This window comes from Triturus cristatus, chromosome 4_1 (genome assembly GCF_964204655.1).
Source record: "Triturus cristatus chromosome 4_1, aTriCri1.1, whole genome shotgun sequence".
In the NCBI taxonomy this organism is placed as follows: Eukaryota; Metazoa; Chordata; class Amphibia; order Caudata; family Salamandridae; genus Triturus; species Triturus cristatus.
In genome coordinates this window covers 1,108,244,890-1,108,269,566 of record NC_140585.1, presented here as the reverse complement: position 1 = coordinate 1,108,269,566, position 24,677 = coordinate 1,108,244,890, and the positions used below count along the sequence as shown (strand labels likewise).

Here is a 24,677-nt window from a genome sequence, read left to right as displayed (position 1 = left end):
GCTACTATCGAAGTACTATAAAAACTGTTGTAAAATAAGTCGACTCCAAAGCAGCTTTATCACTGATCTCTTGAAACCTTGGGGGATATGTACAATGAAGTGGTGGGTGGCGCGTCGTTAGCCTCCTGGGCTTAACGACATGCTCCGCCACTTCGGAAATGCAAGGCTGCACCATTTTTACACGAATGTGGTGCAGACTTGAGTTTCCCCCTGCAATGGCACTTAGTGTAACAACTTAGCGCCAACGCAGGCACCCTTGCACCCGAGTGCAAGGGTGTCTGGGTGCAGGGGAGGATTGGTCATGTGTTGGAAGGTGTCACTTTCTGCACATAAATAATCTTAAAATGCCATTTTGTGACTTTCACGTGTGCTGCTTCATGCAGCACACATGAAAGTTACAAAATGGCATTATTTAAAAAGGTTTGTTTATGTCCAGGAAGGGATACCTTCCTGTAAATAAACAAACCATGGCATTTTTCTTTTTCCATGTGTGCTGCACAAGGCAGCAATGGAAAAAGCAAAAATGAGGAGAAATAATGCATTTCTCCTCGTTTCACCAACTTAAGTTTGCAGCGTTAAGCCAAGTTAAGGGGCTTAACGCTGCCTTGTACATGAGGCAAGGCCCCTATAGCCACAAGAACGTCACAAAAAATGACATTCCCGTGGTGATAGGGGTTTGTACATATGCCCCTTTGAATTGAGTAAAGTTTATACCTTGATGGATTCATCATCAGCTCTCTTAGGGCAGCAGCAAGACCTGTTCAGGACACAATCTCAGTCGAAAGAGGTGATCTCATTGACAGAATCAATAACTTCAGAAGCCAGGCAAGAGTGGCAATGCTGATGTGAAACATATGATTAAGTTAAGGCTTAAAGTACCTCAGGCTCATATCGAAGAGCAATCACAAACTCCATGGGTAATGGGATGTTGTTGACCGTGAACCTCAATCCAGCCCCATTGAGAACTCGTGCGTATCCTGGTCCTGTCCAAGTAATCGGCATTCCGGGTGTTGGCTCGCGGAAGACAATCTGCACAGGAGTACCTTGCGGAAGGATGTCCTGCATGGAGTAATTTGTATAAGAGTATTGCAATAACGATGTAGCATAAAATAAGCTTCTTTAGAAATAATAAGGCAAAAAAATCATTTTCATATAGTAAAACACAATTTCTTAGTAAAATAACATCTTAGAAATTACACTCTTTTTCTAACACGAAAAACGGTCTCCCCAACAAGACCAATCCAATTTTATTTGATTTCATTTTTTTCATGAAGTAATATATAGAAATATATTTCGAAATGTAAACTTGTATTCTCTATTAAGAAAATAATAATTTCGAATAAGTTATAAGGGCAACAAAATTTCTTAGTTACTGAAGGTTATTTTCTAAGATGGCAAAATACCAACCCCAGCTCTTTTTTTTTTTTTACATTTTTTGTGGGACTCGGTTCAACCGTGGGACTTGGTTCAACCGAGTCACAAGGTGGCTGCAAAACTTCCTGGTTGAAGTCTTGGCAACCAATCAAATTTCGGTAGGGTCTCAGTATGCTGTTGTGCTGCCAGATATCTATGTATTTTAAAACTTAAATATCTCTGAAACTACTGCACGGATTTACGCCAAATTACAAAAAGAGGCTTTCTGGACCCATATCTAGCATTCTGAATTTGGTGTAATTGAGTTCAGCGGTTCGGTCTGCAGTTGTGTTAAAAAAATTACAAATCCCCATAGACATAACATGAGGAAAACGCATTTTGGTAGCTCCCTTTTTTCTCAGCCCCTGCTAGACGGATCACCCCGACACTTTCAACACAGCAGCTGAACCAAAAGGGGAAGATTTTTGATAATTTTGTGAGGATTCGTCAAGCAGCGCCAAAGTTATTGGCAAAACCAAAATGCTTTTACTATGGAAACTTTGGTCCTAACTATAACTACCTACTGGCAATTGCCAGTAGGTAATATATATATATTTATTTTCCCGCAATCAGGTTCAATTATATATAATGTTTTTGTAGAGGATATTTACATCATAATATATTTAAAGGACAATATTAACTCCTCAATATTCTAGTACTAAACGTTTCAGGTATCCTGGAAGGTGCTACTTGGTCTATCCCAGTTTTAAAGACCCTTTCCAGTCTTGATCGTAGATTTGAAGGTTACAGAGATCTTGTGTTTTTTCAGTATATCAAGAGCCATCAATATAGTTTGAAGATCTCATCCAGTTCTTGGTGGTCAGATGCCCACTGTGAAAACAAAAATATATTTACGATTTTTCCTCTGGTGACTCATAGGTGACTTCATCTGAGTGATCAAGAATCTGATGAAGCAAATTTACGAAGCTCAGAATGCAGATCTCCAATGTATAATGTATGCTCTGTTTGCACGCTCCTCACTCATGAAGGTGAGGTACCGAGCTTTCATGAGGGGCAGGCATAGAAAAGCATTGGCTGATCACCTACTCCTATTTTAGTATCTGGCTTGCATCTTAGTCTAAAATGCATGGGTCGCTTTAGGTAGATGGATTCAGGAAGCACAGTGCAGTGGATGGACATTTAAAGGATGACCAGGATGTGAGGAAAGCATGCTTTGTGGGCATGCAGTTCGTGAATTAGGCATGTGCTTCCACTCGAGATGTTGTCTGCCACTACCACTAACTATAAGCAACAAGCATTTGTAAAGTCAATAGGTCTGGCTTTGGCAAACTTGACATTTATGTTAATTTTTGGGGTAACATATGCAATATGCAAATCATTGTAAAACATTTTTAAATAAAAGAAATACAGAAGGGGCACAGTACCCCAGGCAACCCGGTACTAATGAGCACTCCTTTACATGGGACTGTGTAGGTCATCAAGCAAAATACTGCTACTCACAGTGCAAGAGAACAAGTGGAAGAAGTGGGCGGACCTACTACCCCATGTTTTATGCTGTGATAGGATGACCAAAATGTGAATGACATTTCAACAAAACAATATGCGTAGAGATCTGCCCACTTTGAAAAAGAGAACTAAGCCAGAGCACAAACATCAAACAAATCTCCTCTCAGGAAGTGGCAAGGCACCCTCACTGTTATTGTTAGGAAGAATACCCTGAGGTTCAGCTGCTCCTGCTTATTTTGAAATACACACAAAACCAATTTTTCTTCCGACGATTGAAAATAATGATTGTGGCGACTTTTGGCAAATATTGATGATCAAACCTTGGATTACATTTGTGAGGTCATCATACCAAACGTGATTGTAATAAGAGAATGTACCCACAAACCAGGCATTCAAGAAATGTTTGATAGACAGAACACAATTTTTCCCATTCCAGGTGAAATCGAAGAGGGAAGTGACATGGGGGATGTAAAAGAATACTCATACAGAGAGGTTTGAGATAACTACAGCCGGGTTGGAGTATATGGAGGTGGTTTCTGAGACTAGAATATCAGTGGCAGCTGTGGAACTCTGAAGGATCCTGCAATTAAACTCATATGTTTGCAAGTACAATCAGCATCTCAATTTAACATCATCCTTCAAATGCCTGGATTTATAAAGGTATTTAGAGCCTCCTTTATTTGCTCTTGCACATTGCACTTGTATGTATTGACTATTGGTGGCTTATATTCTCTAATGCATACATTCTTCTATGTTACACAGTCAGTTATAGCATCTCTGTAGTTCCATTTAGGTCTCAGTTTCCATTGAAAAGGCTTTTTTGGGTCATTTTGTAACTTTGGTGTCATTCGATTAATCTACACAAAATATGACACTTGCTTGGCTCGTGTGCATAAAGTTTGACTTATCTATTTTTATATAGATTCGTGTAGATCCACCCAAAGGAGGAAAAGTGTTAGGAGTGGTAAAAAGTAGCATTTCTGATTTAACCTACCATAAGAATTGTAGGAAATCTGCCTTTTCTGTGTGGTCACCCCATATTTGTTGCCTCTTGCTGGACTGTATTTTTTGGTTGGCTTTAGACTCCTTATAACCAGTAGTAAAGTACCTGTGTTCCCCCTGTAAACACAGCAGAATCTGAATATTCCTAAATGATATATCTATCTTATCTATAAATTCCTAGTTTATGTGCATTAAATGTCACTAGTGGACTGCAGCATCTGTTGCAAAACATGACTCCAGGCCTACTACTGTAGTTTCACACCATGGCTTCAGGCGTACTATTGTAGCCTTACTGTGTCAGTTTAAACATTGCAATTTAGCCTGTCAAAATAAACCTCTTTGGCAGGTCAAAAGCTTCCTTTTAAATGTTAATGCCACCCTATGTAATCCACATGGAAAGACGCATGGCATTTAAATGTTGGATATGTAGAAATGTAATGTTGACATGTCCTTGTTGGGACTAGCTCCCAAAGGCTATTTTTCACTGTGGCAGGCCTAGCTATCCAATGTAAATAACAAAGTACAGATTAAAATCCTAATACTGGGCTAGCTAGGAAGATAATTATACAACAACTTTTGCTAATTATTAAAACTAAATTCAATGGTAGAGTCACATTTGTAATACATTTTAAGAAAAAGTAACTTTTATAAAGTTACCTTTTCCTTGTCTGAGGTTTCTGGAGACTAAGTTGGTATTTTGCTCTCCCACTTCTGCCAGCCAGTAATTAGCATTTGAATAGGAGTGGAAAAATGTGTGCAATGCTTCACAGGTTCAAACAATATGCTGACTTGAATGGGCAGATATGACTCTACTGAATCTTACCAAATATGCAGGGTGGGGGCTAGTAAAATAATCTTTGACATTAGTGTCAAATGCTGCTTGACAAGTCTGCTCGGATTACACATAACACTTTGGGGTGCACTTCAAAGGCAGTGAACAGGATAGAAAGATAATTCTTGTGTATCCACTGTCTAGCTGCTGGAAAATTCTACTTTTGATCTACCAGACTCCTGCCTCTGAGTTTATTGTGTGTAAAGTGGCTGCCCCAAAATGGATTTCAGTGTTCAATGTGGGAGGACACTAGGATCACTATAGTACATTCTTCACTTATAGAGCCCTAGTTTAGTGTGGCAAAAGACTTTCGCCATCTTGAAATGCCCAAAGTGTGTAGGGTTGTCACTGGGAACTTCTAACCCATTGATTGAGGCATGTCAAGGAGTCATTTCCACCAAATAACCCATGACAGACATAAATTAGGTATTTTTAGCCACCTATCACAGATCACTTTTGGTATTGAGGAAGAACAGAAGAGAACTTGACGTGCCATCTGTGACCTGAGTGAAGCCCTGAAGGACTGGGCCTGCACCATCCCTACATTGGGCACAGAAGTGGTCTCCAAAGGTCATAAGGATGACCTCCTGTTAAAACTGCAGGGATACAACAAGCTACAACAGGCCTTTCCTACAACTGCTCAGATGACCAATAGCAACTGGACATGGACAAGACCTGCTGTTGCCTCTTCATAACATCCGATGAGTCTATAAGTGCAACTCCTGAGGTCCTGGTAAGCTTTAGATATGCACTCCTGCGGTGGATTGGGACTGGAGTTAGAAGGTAAAATCTTTTACTAGAATGAACCTGGTTGGTGTATCCGATACACACTCCATCATAGCCAGCCTCAAATTGCACCTAGGTCTACCCCGTCCATTGACTATCATTGGCACTTTGTGCTCCATTGCACTATTACAACTTAAAACTTTAAAGAATCATAAAACCAGTTGCCTCTATTGGATTTCTGTCATTTTAGTATAATTTTGTTCAATACCCTTTCATCTTTTTTTCTAATTAATTTGGAATTTAGATTTTTTGCATTTCGCCTTGATTACTATTTTGATACTGCATACATACCTTACAGACTGCCCTAACTTAACTCTGTCTTCTTTGTGCCACCAAGGTTTGAGCTCAGGTTAATTTAATGACTTTGAGGTATGAAAGTTAAACGTCATTAATTGACTCCAGCCCTACTGTGCCATCCACTAGTGTGACAAGAAAAACCTGACTCCAGATCTTCCTCTGTAACCTGGCTGCTTCACTTTGAAAAATACAACTAACTTGTCACAGTCAACACTTTTGACAGGAGAAAACCTCCCTTTTGAATATAAATAAATCCTCCCATCCCACAAGGCAGGGTGCATGATATTTAAAAGTAGAACATGTAGAAATTTAAAGTTCACATGTCTTTACTGTGACAGCACACAAAAGCTATTTTCACTTTAGAAAGGCTGGCTGGCCCATAGAGAAACCCTGGTAAGCAATATTAGAAGCACTGTGGGGTTGTTTGTGATAGGGAATACTGGAGCTGCTGCAAAAGTGGGTAGGGTTACCCCTGGGAACTTATGACCTATTGCGTAGGTAGGGGCCTGGAGTAACACCCACCCACAGGCTAGTACCAGAATTAAATGTGGCACCCAAAGACACCTTCTCTAGAACGCTCTTTACCTGTGGAAGCGCGTAATTAGGACTGCACCTGCTGTTTGAGACCTCTGAAGAGACCTGAAGGGGTATACCTGCTCCCACTTGTGCCCAGGACATAGATATGGACTCCAAGGGTCAGTTGGCTGGCCTTCTCTGTAAGCAACAGGGCCACAACAAGCTGCAAGAGGCCTTTTCATGAAGTGCCCAGCTGACCAGTATTAACAGGTTCCAAGCTTCTCTGCAGAAGCCAATCCACAAGGACTTTACCGAGAAGTTTCCAGCATTCTGCAGCCCTCTTCGGACACAGCCCAAAAACTTTCCCCACTGGAGAATTCCAATCTCCAAAAGAGAGACTAGATCCAAGTAAAACTTTTTAACATGGCCAAAAGCGCAAAAAGTATCCGACCAGTGAGTGGACTTTCCTGGGTCCAAAATTTTCCTGTTCTGAGTTTTTTCCTCTGAAAACCCCATCTTAACCCGGACCTCATGCAACGTCTTTCCTATTTCTTGGCTATTGGCTGGTGCCTTGTCTGGTGAAAGGATTTTGACTTTCAGAAAAAAGACCAAGTTCCAAGGTGAAACAACCTCTCACCGCGTTATACCTGGTTAGTGTAGCCAACCTGTGCTCCAACGCGGTGGGCCTAAAATCGCACCTAGATTACAGTCTATCACAACCGTTGTCTACCAATGGTGCTTTTTTTTTCCTGGAGTTTTATATAGCGCAAACTTGACCAGAAGGTATCACGTATCAGAGCGCTTTTCATGAGCACCGGTTTTGTTACACAAGCACACATTCATTTTTGTTAGGCACGGGAGATTAAGTGATTTGCCCAGAATCACAGGATGTTGAGCGTCATTGCTGGGACTCGAACCAGGTTCCCCAGATTTGAGGTCGACCGCCCTAACCCTTAGGCCACATCCTCACCTTTGCACTTTTTGGTGTTATTTTTACTTAAAATATTGTTCATTAAATTATTCTCAATTTTTATGGTCTGGCTTGACAGAGCAGCTGTCACCAGACAATTAGGTGAGCATCGCTAGAGAGAGTCTTTGGCTCCACCCACATGATGGGAGTCAAGAGTACATGTTTTGATTGGGCAGAAATTCTGTGTTTCCGCAAAAAAGTGCTTGCCTCCACGCTGCTATGAAAGTTTTGTATATTTATCCAGCTGCCTGTGCTAAAAGTTTCAGGGGCACACACATGACATTGTAATGATATAAAAGTGTCTTAGATAACTAAATAATTTACGGTGTTTGTTCTTCTCTAGCAGCTGCACAGATGGGAGGAAGACAGCCATGAGGAATGTATTGCAGTGCCAACAACCTCCACTTCCATTATTGACTTTAAACTTCAGAGGGCAGATTTGTCTACTGCACAGGCAAACAGTGGACGAGGGTCCCATTTTAGGATTCTTAGAGCTTCAATGTATCTCAGGGTGCCCATCTGAAAGCAGACTGGTTTAATCCAGGACAATCTTGGTCGAGAATACACAAGGCCAACAAACAAGACTTGTGCTACAGTTTCGTTGAAAGCCCTGCAGACTGGACATGTTAAGAGAAGTGCGGAGGAGCTTGACCATTTGGCCGTAAATGTATTAAGGGGCTAAGTTCCAAACCTAAACTGAATGTTAAGCTTCCTCTCAATAGGGTCAATGATGAAATCTAAATAAGGTTCAAGGGCACTCTTGGTCTTGAACATAGTAAATTCATTAGACAATGAGCCCCTGTTGGTGGTGTTAGCATCGCTCTGAGCGATCCAAGACCGGTATAAAATTCCTAGGAAGAGCGTGCTTACTAAGACGGAAAGCTATGGCAAGACACACTCAAGACTTATTAAGTATTTGCTAATAGCCCCTAAGGAAGGAACAGTCATTGTCTATTGTGCTCTTATGTATCAATTTGCATCTGGTTGGATATAATTCGTGGTATACATAGTGAACCCTCCACAAGGTTTTTGTAGAATGAGTGTGTATCCCGAACCCAGCCAGCTCCTTACCCATCCATCCCATTTGGCTTTTGGCGTAAGATCAATTTGCTAACTGAGCACTTCAAAATCGCTGCCCTGCACTAGTCCACTTGTCTTGCCTATCTTGACCCCGTTCCAGATATTAAAAGAATGTTGTTGGCAGACAGGTGCTCTAACTTGTTGTCCCGTATCCTCACACACCTAGCCGACTAACTCTTGACACAAGACTAATACGCCAACTGTGCACTTTAAACCTATTGCTTTGCACTATCCCCTAAGGCCTGCCCTTCGCGTGCCCGCTCCACTCAATTCATGAACGTTGTCGGTAGACAGGCGCCCCATTTTTCTGCTCACTGAATTTTCACAAGAAAATACACAGTGCACTTTAGACCGAGATATATTCCAAAACAGTTTTGTGGCTAACCGCTTCTTTTAATGACCTGATTTTTTGATAATTATTGCTTATACGACTGCAAATATTCTTCCATCTTTTTGTGATGTCTAATGACAAATGTATGTAAATGTCTGATTTGCTATGAATGTTGGTATTCATAAATTTGGTTGTGTACATCTTAAGCTATTTTTAATATACATTTTAATGCTACTGGGTCAGTAACTTTTATGGTATTGATGTTGATTAAAGACTGAACTTGAATTGAAAACCTACAGATAGGTACTTTGTTAAATGAAAGGCAACAATTACCTTTGTAGGCTAGGATTTGGGTGTTTGTTACTGCATCTGACAGACTAGTGGAGAAGGTGTACACTGTAATAATTCCTTCTGAATCTCAGGATTGTGTAACACAGAAAATCATTGGGTCAGCTCTGTTCTGCCTACGGTCTGTCCGAGCGTTATTTATATGCCCCTTCCATCCATGACAGTGTGCTTCATGGGATAATGGTTCAGTTCGCATCAGTCATTGGCTCTCATGCACTGTGAATGGTGGCATTTTCTGTTCACGTGCACGTTCATCTGAAAATAAGTGTGTGCTTCAGTGTCTGGACGACCAGTCCTTCAGTTTTCGATGTTCTCTTTTTATAGTTCCCCTTCCATTTGATTGCTTCTCCTCTTTTTATTTTAATGTTTCTTAAGTCGATACTACAGGTCTTCAGGCAGTGCTACAGGGTCATTTGCATGCCATGCATTTTATCTGCAGTGTGCCACATCCCATGTGGCCGCTTCCTCTAAACCAGGAAACCACAATAAAATGTGAAATTGAAAAAACACCTTACCTGCACTTGTCTCCTTTCTCTTGCACTGTCCGCCGGCTTGCTTTTCAAAATGATCCTCCCATTAATGTATTTATACTCAATTCCCTGCTGGCGGAAATAGTCATCACACACCGGTAGCTCTGGGGATGTGGTTGGTGCTGCTGTGGTTTTAATCTGTGATAAAAGAAAATACGTTTCGAGGAAATTATTGATTGCAAACTTGTTTTAGCCTCACAAAGTCTCTGAGTTACTGACCGGCATTTGAATTACAGTTCGATGTAAATAAACTCTGTGCTTCCTGTTGTGTTATATTAACCATTTGTACAGAGTTACTATCATCAGTGAGGCTCTGATGTGATGAATTGCAGTTGTTTATTTGGTCTCCCTGGCCATGTCCATGGAGTGAGTGCATTTACTTCTTCATGTTGATCCTGTAAATAGTACAAAAAGTGGTCCAAAAATGGTCCAGATTTACAAAGAGTTTGTGTCTGGTTTTGTTATGCAAAGTCTTCTGCTGGGATTTACAATTCACAATTCACAAACCAATACAAATCACAGTTTGTGTTGGTTTGTAACCCAAAGTAAATTAAAGCCATGCAATGCGCTGCATTGCCTTACTTTGCGACAAAGGGGCTTTCCATGAGTGGTGTATATGCGTTCTGGTGTTTTAACTCACATTCCTATCTACAAAGAGTTGTGGACAAGGATTTGCACCAAAATCTTATGCACCCCTGAGACAGGCGTAACGGGGAGAATTGTTTTCATTTTTCTTGTTCTTTCCTCTGTCCTTTATGCTACATTCTGCAGCAGACAAACAAAGAGGGAGATGCCTTCAAGCATTGATTTTGTGTAGGATGTGAGCCCTTCCTGCACAAAAACTATGCTGACTACAAAGTAGACACCCTTGCACCATGACACAAGGGTGGCTACATTGTCGCATGGCAGTCACAAGTGCGTCAGCACAGAGAGAGAAATAGCATGACTGTGCCACTTTTAAGTAGATATGGTGCACTTCTACGTTCTCCTGTTCACGCAACGCAGCATAGCAACTTTACTTACTGCACTTCATTGCGTGAACTGATTTAAAATATGTTTTCACCCATATTAGCATCACAGCCAATTTGGAGCCAATGCAAATTGAGTTCTCCTGGATTGTGAACTCCCATTTTCAGCACCTACAGGGAGAAAGGTAACATCTTTAAAATTAATGGACACAAAATGCATTTTAGCTCATTCTTTTTGCAGAATTAGGAATAAGAAAAAGCAATTTCACATGTTTTCAGGTCACACCTCACAATTCACAAATGGTGAGGAGAATCTTTAAAACATTTTCTCTTTTACTGGCAAGATGGCCGTCAGGACGTAGTGCTCACCGCTCCCGGCTAACTCGTCCTTGATCCTCCTTAATCCTGTGCCCTGAGCCACAAATGGAAGAAGGTGGCATGATACTTAATCCAGAGCAGAGGGCTGCCTAAATTGAGTTGTGCTGTGGGCTCCTGCATTGCCGAGGAGTCTTATTGTGGGAGGCGAAGCAAGCCGTAGTACTGTGGCCTAGGTGGGCCTGTTGGACGTGGCTGAGCCCCATCCCTGTGGTGCGGAGCTCCTCAGCGTCTCTGGCTTGCACTTGGCAGGGGTAGGAGCCATGGGGCGAGACAACTGCTGTTGGTGCCCTGGAACTCTGGTGGGCCTCCCTGCACGTGTCGATCGGTGGTAGTGGGGGTGATTAGCGGCGGTTGTGGAGCAGCGTTGCAATCCCCGGGGCATGACGGGAGGAGAGACTTCTGAGAGGAATTCAAGGAGGCTGGGAGGGCAGTGGGGAGCCCCTGACAAATACATTGGGAGAGCGTAGAAGCAGCACTGTGTTGGTGTCTGTGAGGCCTTTGCGGGAGAGTGCTGCCTACCAGGATTAGTCTTGTGAATGAGGGGTTCCTCTGCATGAGGTGGCTGTGCTCCCCTGCTCCCTGTGTCACCTGTGCTACACTGCAAGGCCGGGGGCTGCTGCTGGCCGGCAGGGGCGTCTCCGCCCTGGTCACGCCATTCTGCTGCTGGGGTTGCTGGGAGAGGCAGTTTAGTGCCAAGTGTTGGGACTGGCAGTGGACCAGGTGTGAGATGGAGACCTGATGGACGCAGGAATGAGGCTGCCTCTATCCAACAAGCATTGTGGCCCCATTGGATAGATTGACAAATGCTGGTGGTGCGCAGGCCTGAGCACACTGCGGGGGCTGCATCTGCGGACAGACTGTGACTTGGCTATTGTGGAGGCTTGAAGGCATGCAGGCAGTGGCAAAGGAGGTACACAATGAGCCGAGACCACCTTGAGTGGCAGGAGAGGAGGGGCCTAGGGGGACAGTTTCCTTGGGGAGCTTCTCTTGAATGGCCCTTGCTCATTGATGTGGTGACTTGGTGCACCCTGGAGGAGTGCAGTTAACTGCGGCTGGCGCTGTAGGCTGGGGTGTTGTGCTGGGCGCTGCTGTGCCAGACACTCACAGCTTGGTTGATTCCCCTTTGTATTGGTCAGACGAATCTAGTCCATCATATATTGGAGGGCTGTGGGCGAAATAGTACTATGTGTGCAGCCTTGTGTTGGCACAAGTATGGATAAGGACAAGCATTCTAATACACCGGCATCTTACACTATCACCCAGTATGCCCCTCTCCAGCAGCCATATCAGTGGCTGATCAGGCGGGGAAAGCTCAAGAGGCTCCTCCTCGGAGCGGAAGGGCGAGAGCTCACACGCCAAGCGTATACGTGGTTGTCACATGGTGCTGGAACATAAGATTGGGACAGTTGCCATAGATTATGGCTGATTTGAGGAGAGTGACTGAGAAAGTAAGGACTGCTGAGAACAACATAGAGTCCATTCAGAGTGATGTCTCCATGCTAAAGCAGCAGATGGCGAGGATGACAACGGTCACAGGGCAGTTGGAGGCTCATGTGAAGGATGCTGAGGGATGATCCCACCAATGTATCCTCTAATTCCTGGGGTTTTCGGAACCTGAGAAGGGCTTCTCAGTGGAAAACGTCTTGGAACAATGGATACGGCTGCAGTTGAGGCTGTGGGGGCTGGTGGAAATATTTGTGGTCGAGAGGGTGCACAGTGCTCTGGTGCCATCTCCGATGCCCGTGGGGATCCCTCGGGCCATTATAGCCAAAAAACTGAATTGCAGGGATAGAGACTGTATCCTCAGAGCTGCTAGGGACCAGGTCATCTCAAAATTTGACAATCATGCTTTTGCCATTTTCACGGATTACACGTTCAGGAGCAACTCAAATGGTTCCTATGAGTCAAACAGAAGTTGCAAGCTATGAACCTAAAGTACATGTTACTTTACCTCTTCAAATTGAAGGTTCTCTCTAATGGCAAGGCACCCTTCTTTGAGCAATCACAGGAAGTATGGGATAGGCTGAAGGTATGGGATGGTGCATTGACCCATAGACTGGGAGTCTGGAGTTGCTTTGGGGTACCGCAGGGCTGTGGTGCCTGGATGGGCCGCTTCAGGGTGTGCTTGCCAGTGGGTGAATACCAAGACTCACATAGAGTCACGATAAATGATGATGGCACCATGCGAGTAGCAGAGATGGACACTCAGCGGACATTGTGCCAAAGACCAAATCTACCTACAGAGGAATGATTTGCTTAGTAATGTTTTACTTTCAGGTTGCAGGGTGCAGTGATCGCTTGCGGGGGCAGGAAGCAAGGAGGTGTTCTTCCTGAGCATGATTTTGGGCACCAGTCTCTCTCTCCTTCATTGGCATGACTCTCTCGATGACTGGGTGCGTCACTCCATCATGGTGGGGAAATTTTTCAGGTGATGCGGATTCAGCCATGGATATGTACTGTACTGTTTATCACCCATCTTTTTGTTACAGGGCTCTAGATTTACACCCTCGAGCTCAGCAATGTGTGCTGCTGCACACGCGGTGCTGGGAGCCTTGGGGCTATCGAACAGGTGGGAGTCGGCAGAGGGTTTGGAGTTGGGGTCCTTATCCCAGGTGGATATGTCCTGGATATTGTACTGTCCAGGCACATAGTACAGGGTGGGCTTATGTAGCATGATAGTTCTACAATGTTTGTCCTGCGGAGGGTAGGTTTGTTTAGCTTTTCAAGTTTTTATGCTGGTGGATTTCTTTTTTGTGCAGTGTTCTCTGCAGGTTGCTGAGGTAGTGGAGATGGTGAGTAGCCGCACACTGGCATATCATACAAATGGAAGGACAGTATATTATACTTACCTGGAATGTCTGGGGACTGGGTACTTATGTCTAGAGGTATTGGGTCCTCTCCTTTTTGAGGCGTCAAAGGGTAAATATTGCCTGTCTCCAGGAGATACACCTCAAAGATACAGAGATTGATAGGGTGGTCAAGAAGTGGAAGGGGTAATTGTATTATGCCTTTTATTCCTCTTATGCAAACGGGGTACTGGGTTGCGTGGCTCCGGGGACCTCGTTCATGCCTAGTTATGTGGCCGCAGATGTGGAAAGAGGGCATGTTTTTCTACAGGATAGGCTTGATGGGAGGGCTGTCTCATTGCTTAATATAATTCACCTAATGTTGAATGCTTTAACTTCAGGCTCCAGGACCTGATGGATGCAGATGTTGATGGCCCACTTCTTTGGTTGGGAGATTTTAAAGGTGTGTTGGATGGGGAATGGGATAGGCGGCCTCCCAGGTCTGACACAAAGCCAAAATTCACTGCCTCATTGCATGAGATGATGTTTAATTTGTGGCTTTTAGACGTTTGGAGGGCTCATAGACCATCGGATAGCATCTGAACGTACCATTCGCTCACCCACTGCTCATTCAGTAGGCTGGATAGTGTGATGGCTGCTGGCTTTTCAGTTGAGTGCCTGCCTACGGTGCTGCACTTGGCCTGTTTTCTGTCGGATCGTACATAGGTGCGCTGTGAAATGGACATGGGGTATCAGTACACAAACTCAGAATTGGCTTAGCCCTGTAGATGTCTTGGCGGATGTCGTAGGCAGAGATACACTGTTCCAGTCTTTGACTGAATATTTACAGGCTAATTGGGGCTTGATTGGTGGCTTTGCAGTCGAATCAGACGCCTTGACGTCTGTGGTGAGAGGGCAGTGCATAGGTTTGAGCTATAGGGTGCTTAGGTAGCTGGTGCAGGAGTTGCACATTGAGGTAGAAGAATTGGCTGGGTTGCAGAGGCTAGACTTGACCAACCCAGAGCATCAACTTGAGGACATGGCGGAGTATAGTGGGAAAGTGGGTAGGCTAGAAGCATATACACTTAAATAGCACAGGTAGCACTTGAATCGGGAGAGCGATACGCCAAGCCGGTTGCTGGTGTGGCTGCTTTGAAGGGAGAATGCACCACCCCCTGTGATTCATCCGATAGAACCAGATGGAGCACCCTCAGGGGTGGAGGTAGTTGCTACCTTTCAGAAACACTTGGATGGGGTGTACTGGGGGGGCACTCGTAGCTCATTGGATCAGATTCAGGCTTTTCTGACCCCCCTGGATATGCCCTAGACAGGCACAGTGGCTACAGGGGAACTGGAAGCGGAATGTTACACTGGAGTAGACCTGGCTTGTTACCTAAAAGCATTGCCCGGGGTGGGGGGGGGGGGACAGATTCCAAGCAGCATTATATCAGGAATTTTACAGTGACACTTATTAGAGGTGTTTTTGGAAGACAAGGAGAAAGGGGTACTCCGGCCTAGTGTGTGTGAAGACCTTATATACAGGTTGCCTAAGATGGGGGGAATGATTCAAATCCTGCATCGTACAGGCAGCTCATGGTGATAAACACCAATATCAAAATATTATGTAAGCTCCTGGCCTCTGGTTTGGGTCTGGTGGTGTCTGGGCTGGTTCATGTAGACCAGTTTAGCTTATTCCTGGCCGCACCACGACATTTAATCTGAGATGCCTTACGCATGTGCTTCACGAGGTAGAAGACAGTCAGCAGGAAATTGTGTTGGCCTCAATTGATACTAAAAAGACGTTTTATACAATGGATTGGGTGTATCTTTTGGAGGTGATGAAAGTTATGGGGTTCAGGCCTCAGTTTAGAGCATGGATTCAACTGTTATACACTGACTCTGGTAAAAGGTTGAGGGTGGGTCTTACCCCTGGCCTGTCCTTTAATGGCTGCCCTAGCTTCGTGCTCTGAGATTTCAGCCCCCAAATGGTCCGCATCGTTTTCAGTTAGGGTGGGGAAGGGGTCCAGGCCAGAAATTCCCTCGTCCCTTCTCCCTCTTGTGTCCCCAAGCTCTTGTATGAGCATTTATAGAATTCAAGGAATCCACCATTTATCTCAGTCTGTTTATATAAAGGATGCCCCATTTGATCCGCTATTTCCATTATGGTGTAGCCTCTGCGGACCGGATTGGCCAGCCAGGTCAGAAGCCTTACCTCTCTCTGCATGAGTGTAGTCCGTGTATGTTTAATAGTCAAAACATCTTAGTCCTTCTTCTAGGACTGCCACATCCTCCTTAGCGCCCAGGAGCTCTTATCGGAGCTCTGGGCGTTCAGGTCGTTGTGTCTCTATGTCTCACAACACCCAGTCTGCCCTTTCCACGTCCTTAATTAGTGTCCGTCGGACCCCAATGGATGTCGCTTGAACCTTCCCCTGATTACGGCCTTAAAGGCTTCCCATTCCTTCAGCCTAGAGTCTGCGGAGTTGGCATCGTCAGTGAAATAGGAAGTTATGTGTTCCCTAGTCTCCTGGAGGAAGCCTGGTCCTCCAGTACTTCAGGTTTAAGGTGCCAGGTAGGGATGGGTTAGTGTCTCGCTCCCCATTTTAGCCTCATCAAGACTGGGTTATGGTCCGATATCGTGCGGGTCAGGTATTCCACCCCCTGTGTTAAGGCAAGCATGTCAGGTGAACATAGGAAAGTATCCAGGCGTACATGGAGTTTGTGTGCATGTGAGAGGTGAGAGTATTTTCTATGTGCACATCTCGAGGGGTCCACCAATCCCCATCGGGCCTGCCACCCTCTGAAGGTCTTTGCCACCCTATGAACCGGGGAGTCCCTGAGCAGTCTGGGAGCGGTCTAGGACTGGGTCTGCTGCACAGTTAAAATCTCCCCCCATGATGATGGAGCCAATCATGTAGGGTGCCAGTATGCCAGATATCTTATCCAGGAAAGCAGCATGGTCTGAGTTCGACCCATATATGTTCATTAATGTTACGTCGTGTCCATCCAGTTTACCCATGACTATTAGGTACCTGCCCTCCAGGTCAGCCCTGTGTCCTGTGTGTAGAAAAGGAACCCCCGCCCTTATCCAGATCAGTAACCCTCTAGCAAACGCTGAGTATGAGGTGTAGTATGCCTGTCCTCTCTATGTGCTGTGCAGCGCGATTCTCCCTGAAGCCAGGGTTTGGGTTTCCTGCAAAAGGGCGATGTGAACCCCTTGTCTGTTCTTGTGGGAGAATATTTTATGTCGCTTCTGTATGGTATGCATACCGCTAACATACCAGGCCAAGAGGTTATGTGCCATTCACTACCCATTGCTCCCTTTCTCCTCCCCCACCATTCTTTCCTTGTTCCCAGGCTCTCCTTGAGACACGGGTCATGCGGCCTTTATTAGTATTTTGCCTCATACAGTCTAACCAAAGATCCCTGCAATGTCCCCAACTAAGAAAGTTATAACCCCCTTAACTCCCCCACCCCATGACAAGTGAGAAACTCTCCCCCATCCAAGCTTTGCACATGTGTGCAACAACTATTAATATTTGAAACTCAAGATGGGTCAGTCCAAGCACTAAGTTCGGAGAGGAGCAGTGCCCTTTCGCCCCCACAGAACTCCCCCCAGTCCAGTGTGCTCATAGTTCAGGCAGCATGCCTGGGGCCCAGGCCTAAACATTCCCAGTTTGTCATTGCCCCTCTGATGCCCCCCTTCTTAGCCCTCTCTGCAATACTTGCATGGCCACCAGTGTTCATATGATGTCATCTGTCAATCTGGGGGTCATCATCTGTATTTCTTGGCTGGCTCTCGCCACTGTGCTGGAGCTTTGGTCCGAGTCACTAGATTCTTCCCTAGACAGCAAGGCAGTTTCTCCCCACCCAGATCCACTGAGAGATGCTATTACTGCCATGCTCTGTCTCTTTCCCGTGGTTCTGCTTCAGATGGGGCACCTGCTGTCTTTCCTCCTCTCTCTCTTTGGTGGTCCGTACCCCCTTCCCACCTGCCCTGTCTGAAGTTGCCCTGCTCTTGTGGTGCATGTTGGCCAATCCAGTCTCACACCGCCTGTGGTGTATTAAAGAATTGTGTCCCATCGGTTGTTGGCACTCTCAGTATAGCTGGGAACATGATGGAATATTGTATGCCCAGCTGCTGCAGTTTCCTTTTGGTAGCCACGTAGGATGCTCTCTGTTTAGGGACCTTGCGAGAGAAATCAAGGAATTTTCTAACCATGCTATTGTCCACTACAAGTTGGCCATGGCCTAGCACGTGGTCTCTGTCTTTATAAAATAGCAGGCGTTGAACCACTGGACATGGCGGTCCCCCAAGCTTGGGGGCTCTCACTAGTACTCTATGTGTTTGCTCTAAGGCAAAGTAGGGAGAGAGTCCTTCTTCTGTCACTTTGGTATGGATCTAGTCCTCTAGGTGCGCGACCATGTTCGCCCCCTTGACTTTTTTCCAGCAGGCCAACGATTCACAGGTTGTTGCACCTTGCCCTATTTTTGGCATCCTCCGCTCTGAGGTGCAGCGTGTTCACTCGCTTTGCCATGTCTGAGAGTCTACTTGAAGCTGTGACCAGCTTAGGTTTCATGTCGTGGATATCACTCTCGATTGTTGTGATCCGTTCCGCCAGCCGCCTATGGTCTGTCCTCAGCAGTCCCAGATTTTCATTGAGGGTGTCTATTTTTGTTTCCACCGCTACCCTTGAGGTCTTAATGGCTTGAAGTATGTCTTGGAGGGTAGGCCCATCTGAAAGTTCTCTCCCAGCGCTGCTACTGTCTGCCCTCAGTCCAGGCCCCCCGGGTCATAGGCCGCCTGCTACTGCTGCTCCGGATCTTTTCTCCTGGATACCTTCCCCATAGTGGCTCCTCTCCATAAGTGCAGTCCTCTTCTTCTAAGACTCCTGCCTCTTCTCATTCTCCACTCTCGGCACGCAGGCCCAAGCCGGTTTGGGGTTGAGGGGCCAGGCAGTTCTATGGCTACAATGCCCACCTCCACTCTGGCGGTGATGTGGAGTGCTCCAGCGAGCTCCTTTATATCCAGGGAGTGCAGGAGTGCATTGACTTCTCTCTTCTTTACTTTCAATTAGTTCCTCCTCAATTCTTGTTGGGCTGCGTCCCCTTAGGGTCTCAAAAGTGGGGGTCGGGGCATTAATTTTGTAGCTCCCCCCTCTTCCTCTCGTTCGTCGCAGGTGTGCTTCCCTTCGCAGCTCTCTCCTTCGGGGTAGCGGTTCAAATCCTGGGCCGTGGTCAAGTCCACCTTGTATGTGCCACTCCTCCGCTATGTCTGTTCCATCTTTGTGGGGAGTTGCTTTTGTTCCTCGCGGCTCTGTGGGGTCTGGCAGTTGCCTCCTTCCTCTCGCCTGCTATGCGGCTAAGTGTCGGCTGCCCTCGCGGTGCAGGGTTCACCACCCCGATCGAAGGCCGCTGTCAATATTGCTTTCCCCTTTCTCCGATCGCTCCCCCTCCGTATTTCTGTACCTTGGTACTCCTCAAAGGGTGCCTTTCATGGGTCCTCGGACCTCAGGGGTGGTCTCCTACGTCTCGGTATGGTGCAGCTGGGTATCAGCTTCCCTCGCGGCTCAATTCCAGGACTCGGGCGCCATTTTCGTGCATCTGTCCTTGCCCATGGGGGAATGCCTTATGCTTGATCTTCCTGGGTCTGGGCCACCCGTCGGCCTCGTGTGGATCTGCAGGTCCCGGTAGTAGTCTCCTTCTGCTCTGTGCAGTGCAGTTGGGTGTTGGCCACCCTCGCGGCTCAATTTCAGGCCCCGGCCACCAGTTTCGTGCGGCCTCCTTTACTTAGGAGGGAGAAGCCTGGGCGTCAGGGCTCACCCCGCTTGACTTTCCGGGGTCCGAATGGTCGTCAGCCACGCGCCAGTCCGTCAGCCCCAGCATCAATTTCCTTCCACTTGGTGTGTTGCCGTCAGGTGCCGGCCGCACTCACGGCTCAAGTGCAGGCTGCAGCCACTATTTTCGTGCGGCCGCCTTGCTCAGGAGGGGAAAGCCCAGGCATCGTGGCTCACCCTTTGCTCGATCTTCCGGGGGCTCCGGATCGTTTGGTGCCCCACTCCTTTAGATTCCGATCGGTGGTACGCCGCATCCAAGGATCTCCCAGTTGGTGTTATTCAGCTGACACCATCTTGCCTCTTCATGCGACTTTGCATTTCAGTTCCGGTGAATGGCTCTGTCTGCTCTAACAGCCCCCGCAGCCAGTCTATTGGTGTTTGCTCCTTAGTGGGGGTCGGGCCCCTCGTTTTGAACGCCTTGCACCCCTCGATTGTGTCACGATGGCACTGGATGGGGGATCATCGCGGGCTAGCTCGCCCTACTCCATTGGCATCAGGCCACGCCTCCCACTACACGTGCTCCGCTGATTTGCGTTAATATTGTAATATCTAACTTTTTAAGAGCTGGGAGTGCCTCTGATGCTCTTGTACTGTACCTTCTTGGAGTGCTGATTTGTTGTATGTTGTATGTTGTCATGCGTTTTTTTTTTTTTTTTTTTAAAAACCTTTATTTTCAAAAGTCAGGACACAGCTATTCAGCCGACAACCCGGAGGTTCGGCAGCATCGATATATAGGAACAGAGAGGCGTCCCCAGTACCGTGAAAGGAGAAGTGCAAAGGTTCAGTTTTAAGTAAACACAAAAACACACAACAAACCCCAGCAAGGCAAGAACACTGAAAGCCCATGGTGAAGCCCCCCAGGGGAGGCCGGACCCCACTCATCTAGCAGTTACAGTACAGTGTAAAGAGGAAGAAGGGGGACAGCAGAGGCCAAAAAAGTCCATAAACCATACTGAGCTGGAAAGAAGGTTAGGAGGAAAGCTGTTCCTCGGGAGGATCCAGATCCGGGGCAAGACATATTCCCCCCCTGTATTGATTCCACCGCCCCCAGATGGCGTGCCACTTCCGGGGGCGGCCTCTAGCGCAATAGACCGTCTTCTCCCTTAACATACTCCAGTCCATATTTTCTTTCCACGCGGTCAATGTGGGGGGACCCGCGGAGCCCCACAATCGCGCGATATCTCTCTTAGCGACCATGTTACCCAGAGTCACCCATTGGGTCTGTGCCTCATCGTGGTCAGTGGGCCCCCAGACATTCAGGAGGCAACACCGCGCTTCCGGCTGCATAGCAGTGCCCGTCACCTCCCCCATCACTGCATGGACTCTCCTCCAGAATTCCGTAATGACACCACATTCCCAAATGATATGCAGGAAAGTACCCACCATACCACATCCCCTCCTGCATAGGCCGTCCTCCGAGAATCCCATGTGAACCAGCCTTGGCCCCGTCACATACACTCGATGCAGTATTTTAAGCTGCACCAGCCTCAGACGCGACGGGATCGCGACCTCCTTAGGAGAGGAAACAGCCGACTGCCAATCCTCATCATCCAACTCGAGGCCATCCCTAGTCCACTGGTCCCTCAGCCCCAGAAGCATGTCCGCCCGGACGTTGATCAGTTTCTTATAGATGAGCGAGATCGTGCTCTCGGGCATATGGCCATCAAGGACCCGGTCCTCCAAAGGAGAGGACTCAGGCACCTTCTCACCCTCTACGAGGACTGATCGGAGGGCGTGACGCACCTGAATATATCGGAAATACTCGGAGGGCCCCAGCTCATACTCCGTCTGCAACTCTTCAAAGGACTTCACCTTCCCCTTATTCAGCACATCTCCCACCCTGGAGATGCCTATCAGGTCCCATTTATCAAACCCTTTTGTGTGCCAAAGCCTTCCCAGTCTCTCCGATTCAAACAGCGGGGTAGCGAGGGTGAGCCTATCCTTCCAGCCCAGCGAGTCAGTTGCCATCTTCCACACACGCACTGCCACACCAGTGGGCCCCGTGAGGGACGAGTCTAGGGACCGCGAGTACAACGCCCTGTAGTAGTTACCACCACGCAGCAACCACCTGTCCATGGCATACCCAGGGCTGAGGGCAGGGCCATAAAACCCATGATTAATCGCGCTCAGTTGAGTGGCCCAATAGTACCGTCGGATGTCTGGGAGCGCAATGCCCCCGTCGTACCATGGAAGCGTCAACTTTGCAATAGCTATTCGCGGCCGCCCATCCCAAAGCAACGTTCGTTGGAGGCCTTTGACCTCCCGAAAGTATTTGGCCGGAACCCAGTCCAAAGTATTCTGCAGTGCGTAGAGGAAGCGGGGAAGAGACATCATTTTGAACAGGGCCGCACGCCCAACGAGGGAGAGCGGCAGCCTCCGCCAGCCTTCAACATCCCGCCTCAGGCGTGCCAGGGGGGGGAGCAGGTTCTTCTCATATCGCACAGCAGAGTCCATGGAGATAAAAATCCCCAAATACACGAAGCCCTGCTGAGCGACCTGTATCGAACATGTTCTGGGGATCGGTGGAACCTCGCCACTAAGAACATACAAATACGATTTACTCCAGTTGATAACAAGACCCGAGTTCCTACCAAAAGAAGTGAGTACGTCACAGACCACTATAAGTGATTTCTTGGGTGAGGCAAGATACAGCAGGATATCATCGGCATAGAGCGAAATACGGTCCTCGTGTTCAGGCGACCATCTAAGGCCCCGTATATCCGGGTGCCAACGTATCCACGCAGCCAGCGGCTCAAGGGCGAGGGCGAACAACAAAGGCGACAGGGGACAACCCTGCCGAGTACCCCTCCCAAGCTGAAACGGAGTCGACGCCCGACCATTCACCACCACACTCGCAAGTGGCCCCTCATACAGCAACCTCACCCAGCTCACAAAACCATGGCCGAAGCCGAACTTGGTCAGCACGGCCCACAAATATGCCCATTCCACCGTGTCAAAGGCCATCGTGGCGTCAAGAGACGCCACAATAGCTGGTTCACGCAGCGTGCCCGCCCTGGCGATTACACCATGAAGGCGCCGAAGATTTAACGCTGTGTTTCGGTGCGGGATGAAGCCGGATTGATCCGGGTGGACCAAGTCACCGAGTACCCTAATCAATCGGGTCGCCAGGATTTTAGCCAGAATTTTCGGCTCTGCGTTAAGAAGTGAGATAGGCCTATATGAGGCGCACTTATCTCGGGGTTTGCCCTCTTTGTGTATAACCACGATCGTCGCCAGTCGCTGGTCCAACGGGAGGGTCCCACTCCCCCGCGCCTCCACAAACATGGCGCGCAGGTGAGGGGCGACCCTATCCGGAAATAGCTTGTACAGGTCGACCGGCAAGCCGTTCGGTCCCGAGGCCTTGCCCGAGTTTAACGCGCGGATAGCCCCCGCCACCTCGTCAACCGTTATGTCACCATCTAGATCGTCCCTATCTATATCGGAGAGACAGGGCAACTCGATATCACGGAGGAGGTCACAAGAGTCCTCGGGCGGCCTATCCGACACTGAGGCATAAACCCTACAGAAATAGTCCGAGAAACACTTTACAATCCTCTCAGGTTCTACAATCGCCTCTCCCCTCTCTCCCGTCAACTCTGGCACAACTCTATTGACCCGTTCTTTTTTGTCCAGCCAAGCCAGGAGTTTCCCTGCCTTGTCACCAACATCATACAAACGGCCCTGCTGTTCCCTACTGAGGCTCTTAGCGGCGTTCGTCACCAGGTCCTTATACTCAGCTTGCTTCAAGCAAAGCTCATGCAGTGAGGACTCTGTAACCTCCTCCTCCAGCGCTCCCTCCAGAGCCGCGATCTCCTCCTCAACCTGCAGAACCTCGCCATCTCTCCGCCGCTTGGCAGCTACTACTAGGGAGAGGGCTTCCCCTCGGAGCACGGTCTTAAATGCTTCCCACAGCGACACTGCCGAGTCCACGGATCCCTGATTGTCCTTGAAAAAATTATCTACTTTCTTTACCAGCGCGCTGCGCATCTTGGGGTCTCAGAAATACCACGGGTTGATAGGGGCCACCCTTCCTTCTCCCTCCCGACCTAGATCCAGCCGGATCCACACTGGCGAATGGTCAGATATACCACGCGCCATGTGCCTCGCCTCGGAGACCAATGAGGCATGCGCAGCCAGAGTGAGTAGGTAATCAATCCTGGAAAGACTACCATGTGCCCCGGAGTGGAACGTGTATTGGCTCTGTGTGGGGTGCCGGAGCCTCCAGCAGTCTATCAGGCCAAGCGTGTCTAGGAAGTCTGGAAGCCACTTCTGAGCCCCCCCTGTGTCTCTGGGCGGGTATCTATCCAGCAGGCCGGAGCCAACAGCGTTGAAATCACCTCCCACCACAAGCATACCCCCCGGGAGATCCAGCAGGGCCCTACCCAGATCTGTGAACGTGGAGGCCTGCAGGGCCGGCGGGACATAAACCGAAACTAAAACCAAAGTTCTTCCTTCCCACCGCCCCGCCACCGCCACAAACCTCCCCCTATCATCAACAATGGTGGAGTCCACCTCAAATGGTAGCGAGGCTCTGACTAGGATGCCCACACCCCTGGACCCAGAGGAGAATCCCGAATGTGCTATGAATTTATAACCCTTCCTATTCAGAGCATAGCATGTATTACCTATAAGATGCGTCTCCTGCAGCAGGGCAACATCCGGCATTGACCGTTTCAAGAATTGCAAAACAATCCCACGCTTAATGCGATCCCCCAAACCATTAACATTCCAGCTTATAACACTTAAACCCCTACCCCCCATCCTCAAACGTAAAGAGGCCCACCCCACACCCGAAGAGCCACCATGGAACAGTCCTGAAAAGAATCACCATGCCTTGCAGAAATAAACCCCCCAACAACAAACCCAAAATCCCAGAAACCCCCCCCACCCTGCACCCCTGCTGCAGCTTACAAAGCCCCCCCCAACTTGCAGTGTGCCTGTCGCTCTACAAAACCCAAAATCTACAAAAAGTACCCTAAGGGAGGAAAAGAGCACCCCTCGTCCTCCCGCAGCCCTCCGCATTGACTGCACTCTATTCAAGTCTTCAAATATAGCCAAATCGAGTCAGACCGGCTCCGAAAAATCAGCCCTGCCCATCCCGGCCACTGTCCCCATCCTCGGCAATGTCTTCCCCCGTCC

General features: G+C 47.7%; 1 protein-coding gene across 2 annotated transcripts in view; it reads right to left on the bottom strand.

Annotated features, from left to right (window-relative positions):
- LAMB4 (laminin subunit beta 4) overlaps window positions 1-24,677 on the bottom strand; it is a 572,267-nt gene that overhangs the window by 252,085 nt on the left and 295,505 nt on the right. For both annotated transcript variants that reach the window (XM_085654108.1, XM_085654109.1), the window contains exons 15-16: window positions 9,558-9,710; window positions 880-1,059 (exon numbers count right to left, since the gene is read on the bottom strand). In XM_085654108.1, coding sequence (XP_085510234.1) covers window positions 880-1,059; window positions 9,558-9,710 — 333 coding nt within the window. The remainder of the gene's footprint in view (window positions 1-879; window positions 1,060-9,557; window positions 9,711-24,677) is intronic.